General features: G+C 50.6%; 6 protein-coding genes across 6 annotated transcripts; 3 read left to right on the top strand and 3 right to left on the bottom strand.

Annotated features, from left to right (window-relative positions):
* Positions 1-27: 27 nt before the first annotated feature.
* On the top strand, positions 28-1248 carry N7503_005922 (putative PP-loop ATPase superfamily protein; the record flags this gene model as incomplete). Its single annotated transcript, XM_057065469.1, has 1 exon — positions 28-1248. One exon carries the CDS (start codon positions 28-30, stop codon positions 1246-1248), a length of 1221 nt encoding a protein of 406 aa, XP_056923212.1.
* A 682-nt stretch (positions 1249-1930) lies between these two features.
* Positions 1931-2383, bottom strand: N7503_005923 (LYR motif-containing protein; the record flags this gene model as incomplete). The annotated part of the gene is made up of 1 exon (XM_057065470.1): positions 1931-2383. The coding sequence occupies one exon, from the start codon at positions 2381-2383 to the stop codon at positions 1931-1933; it is 453 nt and encodes a 150-aa protein (XP_056923213.1).
* Positions 2384-2974: 591 nt separating this feature from the next.
* On the bottom strand, positions 2975-6425 carry N7503_005924 (putative Ras guanyl-nucleotide exchange factor RasGEF; the record flags this gene model as incomplete). Its single annotated transcript, XM_057065471.1, has 7 exons — positions 2975-3058; positions 3110-3538; positions 3591-3863; positions 3905-5127; positions 5417-5602; positions 5757-6078; positions 6177-6425. 7 exons carry the CDS (start codon positions 6423-6425, stop codon positions 2975-2977), a joined length of 2766 nt encoding a protein of 921 aa, XP_056923214.1.
* Positions 6426-7895: 1470 nt separating this feature from the next.
* On the bottom strand, positions 7896-8549 carry N7503_005925 (zinc finger HIT domain-containing protein; the record flags this gene model as incomplete). Its single annotated transcript, XM_057065472.1, has 2 exons — positions 7896-8418; positions 8479-8549. The coding sequence occupies 2 exons, from the start codon at positions 8547-8549 to the stop codon at positions 7896-7898; spliced, it is 594 nt and encodes a 197-aa protein (XP_056923215.1).
* Positions 8550-8938: 389 nt separating this feature from the next.
* N7503_005926 (Zn(II)2Cys6 transcription factor domain-containing protein) lies at positions 8939-10733 on the top strand (the record flags this gene model as incomplete). Its single annotated transcript, XM_057065473.1, has 4 exons — positions 8939-8998; positions 9070-9606; positions 9666-9806; positions 9861-10733. 4 exons carry the CDS (start codon positions 8939-8941, stop codon positions 10731-10733), a joined length of 1611 nt encoding a protein of 536 aa, XP_056923216.1.
* Positions 10734-11077: 344 nt separating this feature from the next.
* Positions 11078-12155, top strand: N7503_005927 (NifU family protein; the record flags this gene model as incomplete). Its single annotated transcript, XM_057065474.1, has 3 exons — positions 11078-11356; positions 11413-11946; positions 12012-12155. 3 exons carry the CDS (start codon positions 11078-11080, stop codon positions 12153-12155), a joined length of 957 nt encoding a protein of 318 aa, XP_056923217.1.
* Between the last annotated feature and the right edge of the window lie 2452 nt (positions 12156-14607).

The raw sequence follows: 14607 nt of genomic DNA on the forward strand, positions 1-14607 counted from the left end.
CGAAACCTCACTCACCAACAACCCAACATGCCTCCATCAACATGTTACAACTGTAAGGCGGCGCGCGCCGTAATTATCCGACCGAAAAACCGCCACAAGCTCTGCCGCGAATGCTTCATCCAGATCTTTGAACTCGAAGTCCACGAAACAATCACCAGCGCAAACTTATTCTTCCGCGGCGAACGGATCGCGATCGGAGCCAGTGGTGGCAAAGACAGTACCGTCCTAGCTGCGGTACTGAAAACTCTCAACGAGCGTTACGACTACGGACTCGATCTCAGTTTACTTTCCATCGATGAGGGTATTCGCGGATATCGCGATGATAGTCTGGAAACCGTGAAGCGCAATGCAGTACAATACGAAATGCCTTTGGAGATCGTCGGATACGGCGAGCTATATGGGTGGACGATGGATCAGGTGGTGGAACAAGTGGGCAAGAAGGGCAACTGCACGTACTGTGGAGTGTTCCGCCGACAGGCTCTTGATCGCGGTGCGGCGCGATTGGGTATCAATCATGTTGTTACGGGACATAATGCGGACGATGTTGCGGAAACGGTCATGATGAATCTGCTGCGTGGTGATCTGCCCCGGTTATCGCGTGGAACAAGCATCGTTACAGAGTCTGGGGCTTCGGATATCAAGCGCAGCAAGCCGTTGAAGTACGCTTACGAGAAGGAGATCGTTCTCTACGCGCATCATCGTCAGCTCGATTACTTCAGTACCGAGTGCATTTATTCACCCGAGGCTTTCCGTGGGAGTGCGCGCACCTTGATTAAGGACCTGGAGAAGATCCGACCCAGCTCGATTCTGGATATTGTCAAGAGTGGTGAGGATATGGCTGCTCTTGTGCCCTCGCAGGTCAGAGGAGCTGGAAAAAGCTGCAAGTCTTCTGCACCGGCTGATGATGAGGCGGCTGGTGGTTGTGGAAGTCAGAATGGCCGGACTAGTGGTGGAGAGATGGCTGCCATGGAGAACCAACTTGCTGCGAATGATACTGCCGAGTCTCGTGAGACGGAGATCCGAATCCCAAGGAAGGGCCTTGAGGCTAAGAAGATCAAGACTCAAACCTTGCAGTATTGTGAGCAATGTGGTTATATCTCCAGTCAACGTATCTGTAAGGCGTGCACGCTTTTGGATGGATTGAATCGCAACCGTCCGAAGGCCGCGATCGAAATCAGCTTGGAAGATGAGGAGGGAAGTTCGACGTTGGCGAGACAGATGGAGCGCACTCAGTTGACCAACAGCTGATTGACATTGCGAAGGCATACAAAATACAATCTCGTCATCCGCTCTCTATCTGGTGAAGCCTGCTTCTGATACCGGCCGGCCTACAAACCATATCTCTCAAACAGGCTGCTATCCCACGAGTCTTCGAAGAAGCAAGACTTGCACTACACAAAGTCTGACTTCCGAGCTGAAGTACTACTCAGAAAGCCCGAGAAGCTTCGTTTCAGGGCATCTCATGAGCTACAAGGTTAGCTCCTGGGAGACATACCCCCAACATAAAGGGGAAACTTGAATGTCTACGATATTCATGGGTATGAAATGCGTGAGCAAATTCAGATAGAAGGATTATCCATTTTACAAGTTCTCTATGTTTTGTACAGGTGATCATGAAGTAGTATACAAATCAAGCCTATCAAGGCACTTCACCCCAGTATATCGCAATCATCCACTCTCTGCCAATCCAGGTTCTCCCAAGCACCATATCAACTGCAGCCACAAGCCAATCCAATCCCTAAGTCGAATCGGAGAAACCCTTGTTTCGCGCAATATGCCCGTTCAGCTCGGAGCGAACAGCGCAGTGCAGGACATATTTGGCTATGGATAATCGAATGCACAAGTTATCCCAAGTTGAAAGTAACGTAAAGGTCTCCACGGATGAGTCCATGGCGCAAATGGATCACCAGGCCAAGTCAACGACATTCAATTACTCCGAACCCTTCCCCTTGTCTCCCTCAGCCTCATACAAAGAAGGAACATCAAGTCCAACCCTTCTAGCCGTAAGCCTGACCCTCTCCTCCTCATCCATACCCATGCCGGGGTTATATCTCTCAAGCAACTCAACATAAGTCCGCTGCGCGCGGGCATACTTAGCCAGTTGCTCAGCTTCCTGGAAGCGCAAAGTAGCTTCTTCCGCGGAAGTGGGGAGTGAGAATGGGACAGGCGGAGATGAGGAGGAACATTCTGTGGAGGTGGCGGAGATGGGTGTTGATACTGGGCTGGGACTGCCGGTTGTGGAGGGTGTTTGTTCTTGGGAGCGGAAGAGCTGGCGGAGGCGTTCGTGGAGGGGGGAGGAAGCGTTGAGAGTGCGGCTTTTTGTGGGGATCTCGCGGAGGAGAGAGCGATACGCTGTCCGCATTTGGGAGGTGTTTGATGTCATTTTTGTGGTTTGGGTAGTGTTTTGGAGGTTGGGTTGTTGGCGAGATCTTATCTGCGGTTTTTGGCGGATCGCGATGGACGGACATTGCACGTGACTTGGTGGTCTGGTCTGGTCTGGTTTGGACTATTGGTTTTGTAAGTATTATGGCGGTACCTAGTTCAACACCCAGGATACATTATGGGTAGACGTTTTCTTGTTTCTGTTACTATATGTGCATTAGATGATTACTGGTATAATGATTTTGTAAATCTACCACAGGTAGAAATTGTCATCCGCACCGCGGCTGTTGATCATGACTACATACCACATCAACGTGCTCCTATGTACAAAGTGTCGTGGCGGAGCCTCGCCATTGAATCACTGCCCCGAGCGTCATCATTCATGCCATGGAACAATCCAGCAAAGCATGCAAGCAAAAAACAGGGATAGAACAAGACGGAATAAAAGCAAAACGCAGTATATATCAATCATAGAAGCGTATCAACGTGAGGAGGGTATGGCGGACAGAGATAAAAACAAGGTACGCGAGCAAAATTGTTAGAGCATGCCAGGGGAATGGTAGCATGGTTCTTGGTTTGAGTTAATCAGCGTTTAGGCACGTAGCCAGCCGAACTTTTTCCGTACGGGCTCGCCGCTGGTGGAGGGTTCGATTTGCAAGCTGCGAGCATACAGATCCTAATTATGTTAGTCTGATTTTAAAAGATTTAGACAGCAGGCATGTCTTACCTCTTCGTCACCGGAGAGCTTGCAGTCGAGTATCAGCCGTTCGATGTCCTCGAACTTTTGAGCCTGAGGATGGGGTGTCTTTTGGCTTCGTTGAATACCAAGGACAGCCTCTCCCATGACCTCAAACTTCTTCCAGTTGATTCGGGATTTATTTTCACCGACGAAGGTCTTGTTTCCTTCTTCTGCAGAGACCAGATCGCGGCGGTGTAATGGCAGGAATGGAATCCTCTCAGAGAATGAGTTCTCCCATGCTAACCGGTAAGCGAAGTGGCTGCGCTGGGTGCTCATTAGGATGACCAGCCGCATGAATTCCTTTTGCATCTGTATCGGGATCAATTCGCGAGTCTGTGACAGTCGGTGGACAGGTGTGCCATTGATAGCAGCAATCACAGCCCCCAGAGCGTTATAGTTGTTTTGACGACGGAGTTTCTAGGCATACGTTAGCGTCTGAGACCAGCGCACAGAGAACATAGACACTCACCACTGCGATACTCATAAACTTTTCAAGACACCTTGCCCGGTGCTTGGGTTTGTCACGAAGTATGATCATGCTTGCCACGAAGAAAGCCAGATGATTGAACTGTTTGATCATCCGGTTGACATTGGCCAAGCTCTTGACCTTGTCCTTGTCAACGCCAGAGATACTGACATGACGCACAAGATCGCGTGGCCGGAATGAGTTATACATGACCCAATCGATACGGGTCAGCTGCCGAGCAAACTCTTCGTCTGGTGTCTCCATGAAAAGCCGCCACTGAACCTTGGTGAGCGGATTTCGTGGATGCAGTTCCAGACGGAGAGCTTCCTTTGCGCAGCTTCCAGGGTCAGAACAGTGAATGATTGGTTGAGGGTACTGGAGGGTTTGTCGGTATTAGATGAGATAGAGAGAGTTCCTGAGAGACGAGAGGTTGATTCATGCGGCCCGTCGCTGAGATCCAAAGCGCTCAAGCTATATATGGGGTCTTCTTCCTCGTCATCGTCGTCGTCGTATGTGCCAGTCAGGAACGGTGCTGGCGAGCTTCGGCCAGAGTTATCAAAGAAAGTCTCTGTGAGGCTTGAGTCATCCACGTCTCCGTCTCGGAAAGCCCAGCCTATGTCGTCGTCTTCGGCGTTCGTCTCAAGGAACGATCCGATTTCCTTCGCAGCGAACATGTAAAAATGGCTCTTTTCGAGCGTAGTGACGAATTCGTTGACTCGTTTGCGAGTCTTGGGGTAAGCAAAGTCGCCGGGGTAATCGGAAGCCCATTGGGCGATAACGTTCAGCAACCGCAGCTGATCGGCCATGCGGGCCAGCTGGTCTCCATTACTGGTTTCATTTTTGTCGAACCGGCTGATCAAGGCATTGAGAAGGGTTGCAGGGGCAGCGAATTTGCGATAGAGGCAGAGAAAAATGGTTGCGAATTTGCCGTCTTGCTTCGACATTGGCATGGCGACGAGACGGTCGACTAGGTCATCAAAAGACAATCCCGCCTCGGCGCTGCAATTGCTCTCGCTACTCGGCTTGGGCCGCACGACACTAGTCGGACTCAATGGAGCTTCTTCCATCTCGTCCTCCATATTCAGAAAGCTATTAAAGGCGTCCGGGCCTCCACTATGCCGCCAGGCGGTTTGCATACGTTGTGAGAAGCTAGGCTGTGGTTCTTGGGTTGGAAGAATATCTCCTTGCGCTGATGGTCGGCGGGTATTCACCCGCGCCTCTGGAGGAGATTGCGGTCGCACCGGCTGGGAATTACTTCGGGCATTTCGAGCAAAACTTGGAGCATTCTGTTGCGCCAGATTGGAGCGCGGGGCTAGGTCGGTGGGCGGACAATCACCGTTCCCATCGACGCTTGGGTTCGAAACCGACGGTGTCGAGCCGCCAGCGGCTCCCGGTAACACGGCGGTCGGGATTTCTGAATTGGTCCGACTATGGTGCCAATCGAGGGGTGGGGTGGGTTGAAAGGACTTGGTCGTTGTTCGCGGCGGGGGAGGGACGGATGGCGCAGGATTATTATTAGGGTGGTCAGACGAAGCGAAGTCTGGGCAAAGTGGGAAAAACGGCAGAACTGAATTAGCTCAAGTGTACCAAAGAGCGAGCAACGCCACAAATCTCTTCAAAGTCTCTTTTGTTAAAGGATTCCCTCGTTTGGGGCTCCTCTGTCGATCGGTGGACTCTGGACAGGAGGTGAAAAAAGGGTAGCGAAGTGCTAGTACCGTGACCCACATGGTACCATTGACGGGGGTCATGGCTCACTAACAATCCTTTTTGATCCATTGTTGCCGAGAGGACAAAGAGACAAGAAAACCGAAATAGAAAAAAAAACTCACCTGCTCGCATGGAAATTACTGCCCGGAGAACAAGAGCAATGCACATTTGCTGGGATCGGGGCGACTCGGGCGAGGTTCGGTAGGTCTCGTGTCGCTCATGGATAGCACCCAGGTCACTGTCATCCGGGCGCAGATCACATTTGCAGGCAACCAACAGGAATGGCAATGGGGATGCATCAAGCGAGTCTAAATACACCCAAATGGTCAACTCAACCCCGGTCAATCGGAATTGTGGGCGGTCCATGCTTTACCCCAGGATTACTGGGGTATGTATGGGGAAAGCTGCCCGGGGATGGAGGGTTATATCGGGGGATTTCGTGTGCAAAGACCATCAACCTACCTACGAGTTCTCTTGTTTCGGCGAATTTGTCCGGTTGAGTTGCATCGTGCAGCACCAACACTCCGTCAATTGTCGGGGGTGTATAATCCTTTCCCAGACCTGGCCAAAGGATATTCTTCTCATGATCGAACTGAACCTTTTTCAAATCAACCTCCAATAATCGTACGATGTAGACGGACCCATCCAATGACATCTTTTTCCTGGTCAAGATGGAGGAGGGCGTGCTTTTCATATCCAATGCGCATTTTATAAAGCTCGTCTTGCCAGCATGGTCCAAGCCCACAACAGCAATGGTCACTTCAGGGAGAATGGCTTTGAGTTCCTACAGACAATCGACTACCGTTAGTGATTCTAAGATTCCTCTTGGTTGCAGCTACAATCCTGCATGACCTATCAAAGCCACAAGATATCGGGACACACCTCATCACCCTGCCGGAAGCGAGACCGCTTGGGCGTATGATTTCCCGACACTTCTTCTTCCTCCAATGTCTGACCAAGTCTTGCAGCAGACCCCTGTCTTCGAACCGAATCCAGTTTGTAAAGTCCTCCGGTTGGGGCCGAGGCTGTCCGGCCACCCATACTCGGACGTTGTGAAGCTGCCGCGGACATCGTCATTGCTTGTGCTCTGTCGCTGGAAGCCCGCTCATGACGGGGCTGCTGGGAAGCCATGGCGCCCGGTAAATGGCGGGTAGAATGGGCGGACGACGAAATAACCAATTGCGACAGCGCAAGGGATCTTTATTGTGTTTGTTCAAGGAGCCCGCACTGCAGCGTATCCATTATTGCCGTGGAACAGATCAGATTCGGTCGCGGGGCGAGGCACCCATTTGACGTAACAAGGCAATCGTAGACGAAGGTTCATAGACTTTTTAGAGGGTTCCAACTGCATTCAATAGCTAGTTAGACCTAATTGAACAATCTGGGGGATAATGAGGGGGAAAAGCTTCATAACGCACCGGACTTAGCGAAATCGCAACGAACTCGAACCGTGGAACGGACTTCAAGCTCGAATTTAAAGAAAAAAACAGGAAACGTAAAACAAAGAAAACGTAACCCTTCTCTATAAATAAGAAACCCACAATTTCATGGACAGATCACAGTGGATGTACAATGATTTTTTTTCTCGGGAACGGAATTCTCCTTTCCCATTGGAGTCGGCGAAGTGCGGTAGTGGCCCGTTCTCCAGATCGCAAGCCCACAGTTCAGTTCCCATCTGAACTCGAGCCATCCGAGCCCTTCCATTCGTGGATTCACCTTCTTAGCTGAGCTGAGACCCCATACCCATTATTGCACAGCTGCTTTATGGAGTATGCGTTATTCAGATCGACGTAAAACTGTCATTCGTGGCGCCGCCACTCAACATGAAAATAAACAAGTTGACAGGATGCTAGGATGCTCGCTTACGGTACCAAGACAAGAATATATCCGCATCACGTCCAGAAGTTCCTAATAGGGTAGTTTCTACTGGACAGGGGGAGAAGCCCCAAGTCCAATGATGCTGCAGAAGTGGTGATGCTTAGTGGGATTCGCTCAATGTGACAGCTAATCCACAAACTGCACGCCTCTGGCCTCTCACTGTGCATGACGGAGATCGGCAGCTTTAGCTCGGCCCTTTTGTTCTGAACTGCAGTTGCTTCCAAGGCTGACGAGACGCACGGGGGGTCGACATGTCGACTTTTGGCTATGCCCCGTGCGAAAAGCCTGAAACTGCCGCATATCCGCCCCCAAATCCATTTTATCCTTGCTGAATAGGTGGTCTTCTTCCCCAATTGTACTGGCCTGTTAAGGCCTGGCCGCGTTCGGGCTCCGCTCTAGAGGGGGCATGGTTTGGTTGGGTCCGCTAAGGATGCGCTATAATGGCACTTGTTGAACCCACTGGGACCCGGCACTTCGGTTGCGCGACGGGTCTTGGCTCGAACATCCCCATATTGTTGGGTCTTTGTTAATTAAAAATGGCACGTATGGAATATGTCAAGGTCAACGGCTTTGATAGATTCTAATGTACAGAGAGAAATAGATTGAGAACGGGTTCGTGGTGGGTCCCACATTTCATTGTCCCGCAATGATGCGCTATAGATCCCGCTACGGGGGAGATGCTTCCGAGGCTCATATATACTGTCTGAGATAATTGGGCTCCGGTTATGCCGACTTTGGCATCTGCGTACTCGGGTTATTATTGACCAGGGTGAGGAATTGCATGAAGGCCTCGGCCGTGACACCTGTCTCTGTCCCTTCTTCGCAATCCTGTCTTAACTTCCGTACCTTGCCGAGGGCACGGTTGAACCCTTTCTCCGCGGTCCATGGCCCCCGACTGCGGCGAGTAGGTCCCTTTCCTCCTCGACCATAAGGTCGTCCTCTAGTCGGTGGGGTGTACCACTCGACCCATTCGTCTTCCTGTGCCGCTTGGTAAATTTCCTGCAGCTGTGCGCGTAGCTGGGGGTAGCGCTGGAGGAGATCTTGGAGCTCAGACGGTGCGGCGCTAGCAACGCCAGCTGCAGAAGACGATTTTGGTTGAGCTTGAATGTTCCCCGTATCTGGCGCGGTTTCACCGTTAACCGGGGGTAGAGTGTTGGTGGCTGATGTCTCGGTTGCTTCCTCGATCGAGGCTTGCGGCTTGGGAGCGCAGTAGATCTTATGAGACTGGGTACAAGCAAGCGAGCAGCTGGTTCGACGTGAGTTAGCGATTTGATTCCATCAGTAAATTCAATAGCGGAGTTGATACCTCATCAGACCGCATGCTGGACATCGGTATTTCGAGGGCTCCGAAGAACACACCTCACAGGAACCAGGCATTTTATTGGGCAGTCCAGGATCCTGTATAAGACACGGGTCCCGTCATACTTGGCACGTCGATGCGCCGAAGTTCAAGGTTTGGAGGGGAAGTTCCTGCCTGCAGCGAACATTCAAAAAAAAAATAAAGGATAAGAAAAATGAGATAGAGCTCCGATTGCTGCCTCAGGCCACAATACCCGCTTCATCGGGAGCTTCCCTACACGTGATAGCGACATCGCTTGAATCCATCGAGGTTTCCTGCGCAATAATCCATATATTCTTGCCAACGAGAATCCTGCTTTTTGGTCGCCAGTTCTTGAGACTCGAAGCTGATGGATGACATATTCTCAGGGCTGATCTCCCGCGACGGCCCGGTTCGATGTTGATGGATCCATCAATCCACATCAAAAATGGGTGGCGTTCCGTATGGATCCAAAGGCTGCAATACATGCCGCCGACGGAAGGTCAAGGTACTGTCAAAATTTCCTAGACAGAGGGTAGTGCCCAATCTACAGAGCGTCCAATCCTGACCCCTGTTTAGTGCGATGAGAATAAGCCAGAGTGCATACGGTGCCTGAAGAACGGCCACGTCTGTACCGGGTATGAGAGGAATCATGTTTTCATTCACAACACAACTGACACGAAGGTTCTGGCTCAGCGGCCTCGAGGGCGGCCCCATGAAATTGTTGTCAAAAAAGTAGCAGCGACATCATCCCCAGTCGAAGTGGATACTGATGTCCCCCGCTTCAATGTCAACGTGCAAGTTAGGACACAAGTCGTGGCAAACTTTATTGATTTGTATGCGCCATCGGCGCTGGTTTATGATGGCAAATCTGGAACATTCATGCATCTTCAGGATACCTTCCCAATATTCATTGGGAGAACTCCGGTCCTTGATAAGGCTGTGACAGCGCTGAGCTCTGCCTTTCTGGCCAAGCGGAACCAAGATTACCAGCTGCTGTCGTACAGCACACGGCTCTATGGAGAATCTTTGCAAATCGTGCATCGAAGGATTCAGACCGGGCGCCATTGCAGTCAGGACTTCTTATTTGCTACGGTCATCTTCCAGTTGTACGAGGTATGCGCTATTCCTGGCAGCAAGATATGGCCTGAGTAATCATACTGAATGGATTATAGTTAATCAATGCTTCACCATTGGGATTCCAAGCGTGGCTGGCCCATGTGCAGGGAAGCAATGCGATTTTATCTCAACATGCCAGTCCCAGCCCGCCTTCAGTGACAGATCATCTGTTTTGGCGTCAACTGAAATTCGCCACGGTATGATCATTTCATATCCAGAGTCATGAACAGATTAATTGATGTGGTCGATAGATCTGTGATGCTGTTGGGAAACGCAAATCTGTCTACTCGTACAGTCCCTTCTGGCGACATCCGTCACTGGATAATCCATGGCGGGAACCTATTGATGACATCCAAGACTTCCTCATTGAATGCTCCGCCCTCATGGAACAAGTCGACGAACTGATACAGCGGGGAAATCCAGGCTTGCAGGATGATATACATACCGGCGAGCGGTTATGTCACAGTTGCCTATTATTGAAGGATAAACTTGACACCGGCTTTGGTGAGATGCAAGCGAAATTGGGTATTCCTTTTTCTTCTCCCGATCAAAGGTCCTTCTGGAGCGAACTGGATGACTCCATACCAAGCGATCTATTTCCGGATGCTATCGAATATCCCTCCATCAGCTGTGCACAGACACACTTACTTTGGTGGACTACGTATATTTTGGTCTATCCCTTGATTGATCAATTATTCGTCTTTCTTAATCGAACTCGCAGCAATGTCTCCTTTACTTTGTGGACGGTTCCAACATCATCGTCGCCCACAAACACTCCATCCTATACAAGAACAGCCGACCTTCCAGATGACCTCCTCGAAGTTGCTGAGCATTACGCAAACTTGATTTGCCGCTCAGCGAAATTCCTTGCACAGCCCGGAACAAAGGGCATGGGCGCTCAGGTTATGCTTGCTCCATTTAGTCAAGCCACCCAGTTCTACCATAGTCAGGAAGCCACCGATAAGCACCGATGGTGCCAGGCAGTATTCATGGTTCTTCCCCGACTAGGATTCGGAATGGCGTCTTTTATGAAGGATCTCATCTGGCCTAAATACGAAGCTGCCACAAAGAGGACTCCCACCCCTTCGCCTCAGTCCCAAAGTGATCAGGATTCCACGCCTTGATCCGATCTCACTTTCTTACTTGTATATACGGTATATACGCGAAACTTTGTCTCATATGTAACTTAGTCTATATCACACGATAAAAGTATGATTACAAAGTATCTCAAGTGTATAGCCAATATTTAATTCGCTATTATCAGCACGAACCGACTTCCGAACTTCGGCAGATCCTGGTTGCAACGCCTTCTCTCTCATTGGCCAACACAGATCCAATTTGTAATCCAGATCACATGACACTTTCATTGCGTCAGAGTCCGGGCCGCGGCGATTCTCAACTTTTTAGACATTATTTCCATTGTCTACATTGTTGTTTTGGCCTGGTAACTTCACATTTCAACTCCAAGATGTCAGTCAGCTCAACATCCACGAACATGTTCCGACGCGCCCTTTCCAGCGCTCGAGTTTCCAACTCCATCTCCAAGTCCATCAGACCCGCCGTCTTCAGTCCCTGCAGGAGCGTGTCGAGCGCTGCGCGCCTGCCCACCATCACAGCTTCAGAGACTCGCCGCCGGCCAACACTAAGACCGAACCAGCAGCCTGTGGCCGCGACCGGTGTGAACGGACTGTCGCCGACCAGCAAGCGGACCATTTTCATCCAAACCGAGAACACTCCTAATCCTGATGTATGTTCCATCCACACAGACACCATTCAATGAGCGCATTACTAACGCAAGACCAGGCCCTAAAATTCATTCCCAATCACGCCGTTCTGCCCGAGGACTTCCCTACCTCTTTCCTCGAATACCTTACTCCCCGCTCCACTCTCGCCCCTCCCTACCCATCTCCCCTCGCCGCCAAACTCTTCGACGTTGAAGGGGTCACCTCTGTCTTCTACGGATCAGACTTCATTACCGTCACCAAGGCCGGTGACGCAAACTGGGCGCACATTAAGCCTGAGGTTTTCAGCCTGATTACACAGGCCGTTACCTCGGGAGAAACGATTGTGTCAGTCGTCGAGGGCACAGGTGAAGCAGGTCAAGAGGTCGAGGAGGATTCGCTCGCCTACAACGAGAACGATGACGAGGTTGTCAGCATGATTAAGGAGCTTTTGGAGACGCGAATCCGTCCTGCCATCCAGGAGGATGGAGGTGATATTGAGCTACGTTCGTTTGAGGACGGTATTGTTATGCTGAAGCTGCGTGGAGCGTGCCGTACTTGCGATTCGAGTACAGTTACGTTGAAGAATGGCATTGAGTCAATGCTGATGCACTACGTGAGTTTTCCCGGGTTTAGTGACTGTATATGTTGGTCAGATTACTAATGTTTTTGGTTTTACAGATTGAGGAGGTCAAGGGTGTTGAGCAAGTTCAGGATGAGGAGGAGATCATCTCGATGCATGAATTCGCCAAGTTTGAGGAGAAGCTGCGACAGCAGAAGGGCGCCGGGGCCACGGCCTCTGCTCCTTTGGATTCCGCCCCGTAAATTGGGTATTTTGTTTTGAACTGTACAATATTCACTGCATACCACTCTGCCGAGGTTTATAGATAATCAAAATTTGAACTGCGACTCTTAGCGCTACTTGGGTCTCGTAATGGAGGGGTAGCTGCAAGCTGATACCATCATATGCATTGCCTAGACCTGGTCTATTGAGAAAAGTAATAAGTCTGCAGGGATCTTTGTCAAAGGACCCACTGTTATGTGCAAAGGCAATTGGAGAACGTCCCGGAAGACTATCTCCCGGCATACCTTTTTATAGAGGCTCTGTAAGATCCGACCCTAAGTAAGCGGGGGTGTGGTGCCTAGAGCAATATAGGAGTGAAGTCGTGAATGGTTAGGAAAGGTTAGGCATGGGCCGAGACTAGAGAGGTTCTATACCAATTACGAGCATGGGCCAGGAGTGATTGCGGGGTATGACGGTCGATTTCCCATGGTTAAGAACCACAACCCCTCTTTGTATATTTGGATCTGAAATCATCGAGTCCCCAATGACCTCGGATTGTCTTTGTTCGAGACCATGTACCCTTTTTGTAGTGCTTGGTCTAACGAGATATCTGTCTGGTTCGTGGCCAGATTTTCTTGTTTGTGGAGTTGGGTATGCGGCTGCCACCCCACCATACGTCAACCATGTCAAATGAGCCGTGCAGGACATTCTAACCCGGGTGTCCGGAGCGCCCGATGATTCGTGCCCAGGCCCTAGACCGTGTTCTTTTCAATTTACATTCCCTGCTTAACTTTGGCACTACTTGCACGTGTATCACACATGATTTTCCTGTACAACTTGCGACCGTTGGAGTGAGGCATATCTACTTCAGCGAATCGAGTGAAAGTTAAAAAGAATAACGAGAAGTAAGGAGATCGGGAGGGACCGAATGATAGCGGGGGAGTTAATGCAGGTGAGCTCTCCCCGCAAAAGAAGGATCAGCCCCTCTTGGCCCAGGGACTCCATTCCGTTCCCCACATCCTATCGTAAACTTGAACTTGAAGAGCATGATCCCGGGGAAAGCAAATCATCGAACCCCCGCAAATGTGCAACCCACTTTATGGACCGTGCGAGGCTAACTTCTCTTTCTTTTGATTGAATGCACGGGTAACAATGTGGGCTGACCGGGCCTGCAGGGCGGCTTTAATGGAGTCTCTCGCTTCACAAACCAGTGAGAAGCCTCGAATGAGAGTCGGCTTCCACCTCCTAATTTCAGACCCGCACAACCTAGGCCGGTTAGAAGCGTGGCTGGGGGCAAAGTAGAAGTAGAGTAATATGTATCACCGCGTGGAATCATCCGTGATGGTCCGTGTCCCCTGAACGGGGCGACGTTGCCAATTCCGGTTGCCCCCTCTTATACTCTGTATAGCATACTGCTGTAACCTTTCCCCCCTTTTCCTCAATTTCGCTTTTCTTTTTACTTTTCTGAACTGAGATCATCTATCCACTTGAGACTCCCAACCATGCATCGCTCCTGAGGGGATTTGGTTGATCCACAACGTCATCCCGAGGTGGTCACGCTACCCCAGCTCCCTTCAAAAAACCTCCCGAGCGCATTTCCACCCTTCAAACCCGGGGTGGCGATCATTTCGATCATTTACGATCCTAACAAGCATCCCCCTCCCCGCCCCAATTCTGACACCCGCGCATCCCTTACTTTGCCCGCTCTCTGACGGCCTACCCTGATTCCATTCCCCGGTCGCGGTGCTCGTGTGGAGACACTGAACGCGGAGTGATTCTGACGAGACCCACGATCTTCTTCACGGCGCTTCTGTTTTTTCGAATAGAATTCTTGAAGATCCCTTAGACTTGGTGAGTCGCGGGTCGTTCTTCCTGAATTCTGCGCGCGCGATCTTATATTCATCCGCAAGACTGTGTGCTACAGATACGATTACGATCACGCCCACTTTCTGCTTCTAATTTCATTGATATCTGATTTCGGCTTCCGACTTTCATCAGGCGTCTCGTGGGATTCATACGGGTCCAAAGTAGACGCATCCTAGATCTTCTTTTTCGCTAGGTACGTTGCTCACAAGAGCGCTTTCCTTTTTGTCGCCTCATCGTGCCGCATCCCCTATCGATCATCACCATCATTCCATGCCCACTCTCACATTTACCTTGAGACGCATCACCGAGACTCTTCCCCTGTGCGATTGAGACCCTTCACTTTCCACCGCGCATATATTGCCGTTGAGGTTCCCCCACTTTTCTCATGATGAGCCTCTATCATGCCACACTCAACACGTGCCCCGCGCATCGTGGACTATTTCTGCACGACTCACCGTTGCGATTACAATTCATTTTTGGTTACCCCTGGATAGCTAACATTTTCTTCGCAGTGTTGCACATAGCGCATTCATCCAGCCATCCATCGAAAGATCGAGATTACCTCCCTCCCTTCCAATCCCAATCTCGTCGAGCGCGTGGGAACAAAGACTGGTGCTTTGTCGCGTG

This window comes from Penicillium pulvis, assembly GCF_028828015.1.
Source record: "Penicillium pulvis strain IBT 33274 chromosome Unknown contig_23_segment0_segment0, whole genome shotgun sequence".
NCBI lineage: Eukaryota > Fungi > Ascomycota > Eurotiomycetes > Eurotiales > Aspergillaceae > Penicillium > Penicillium pulvis.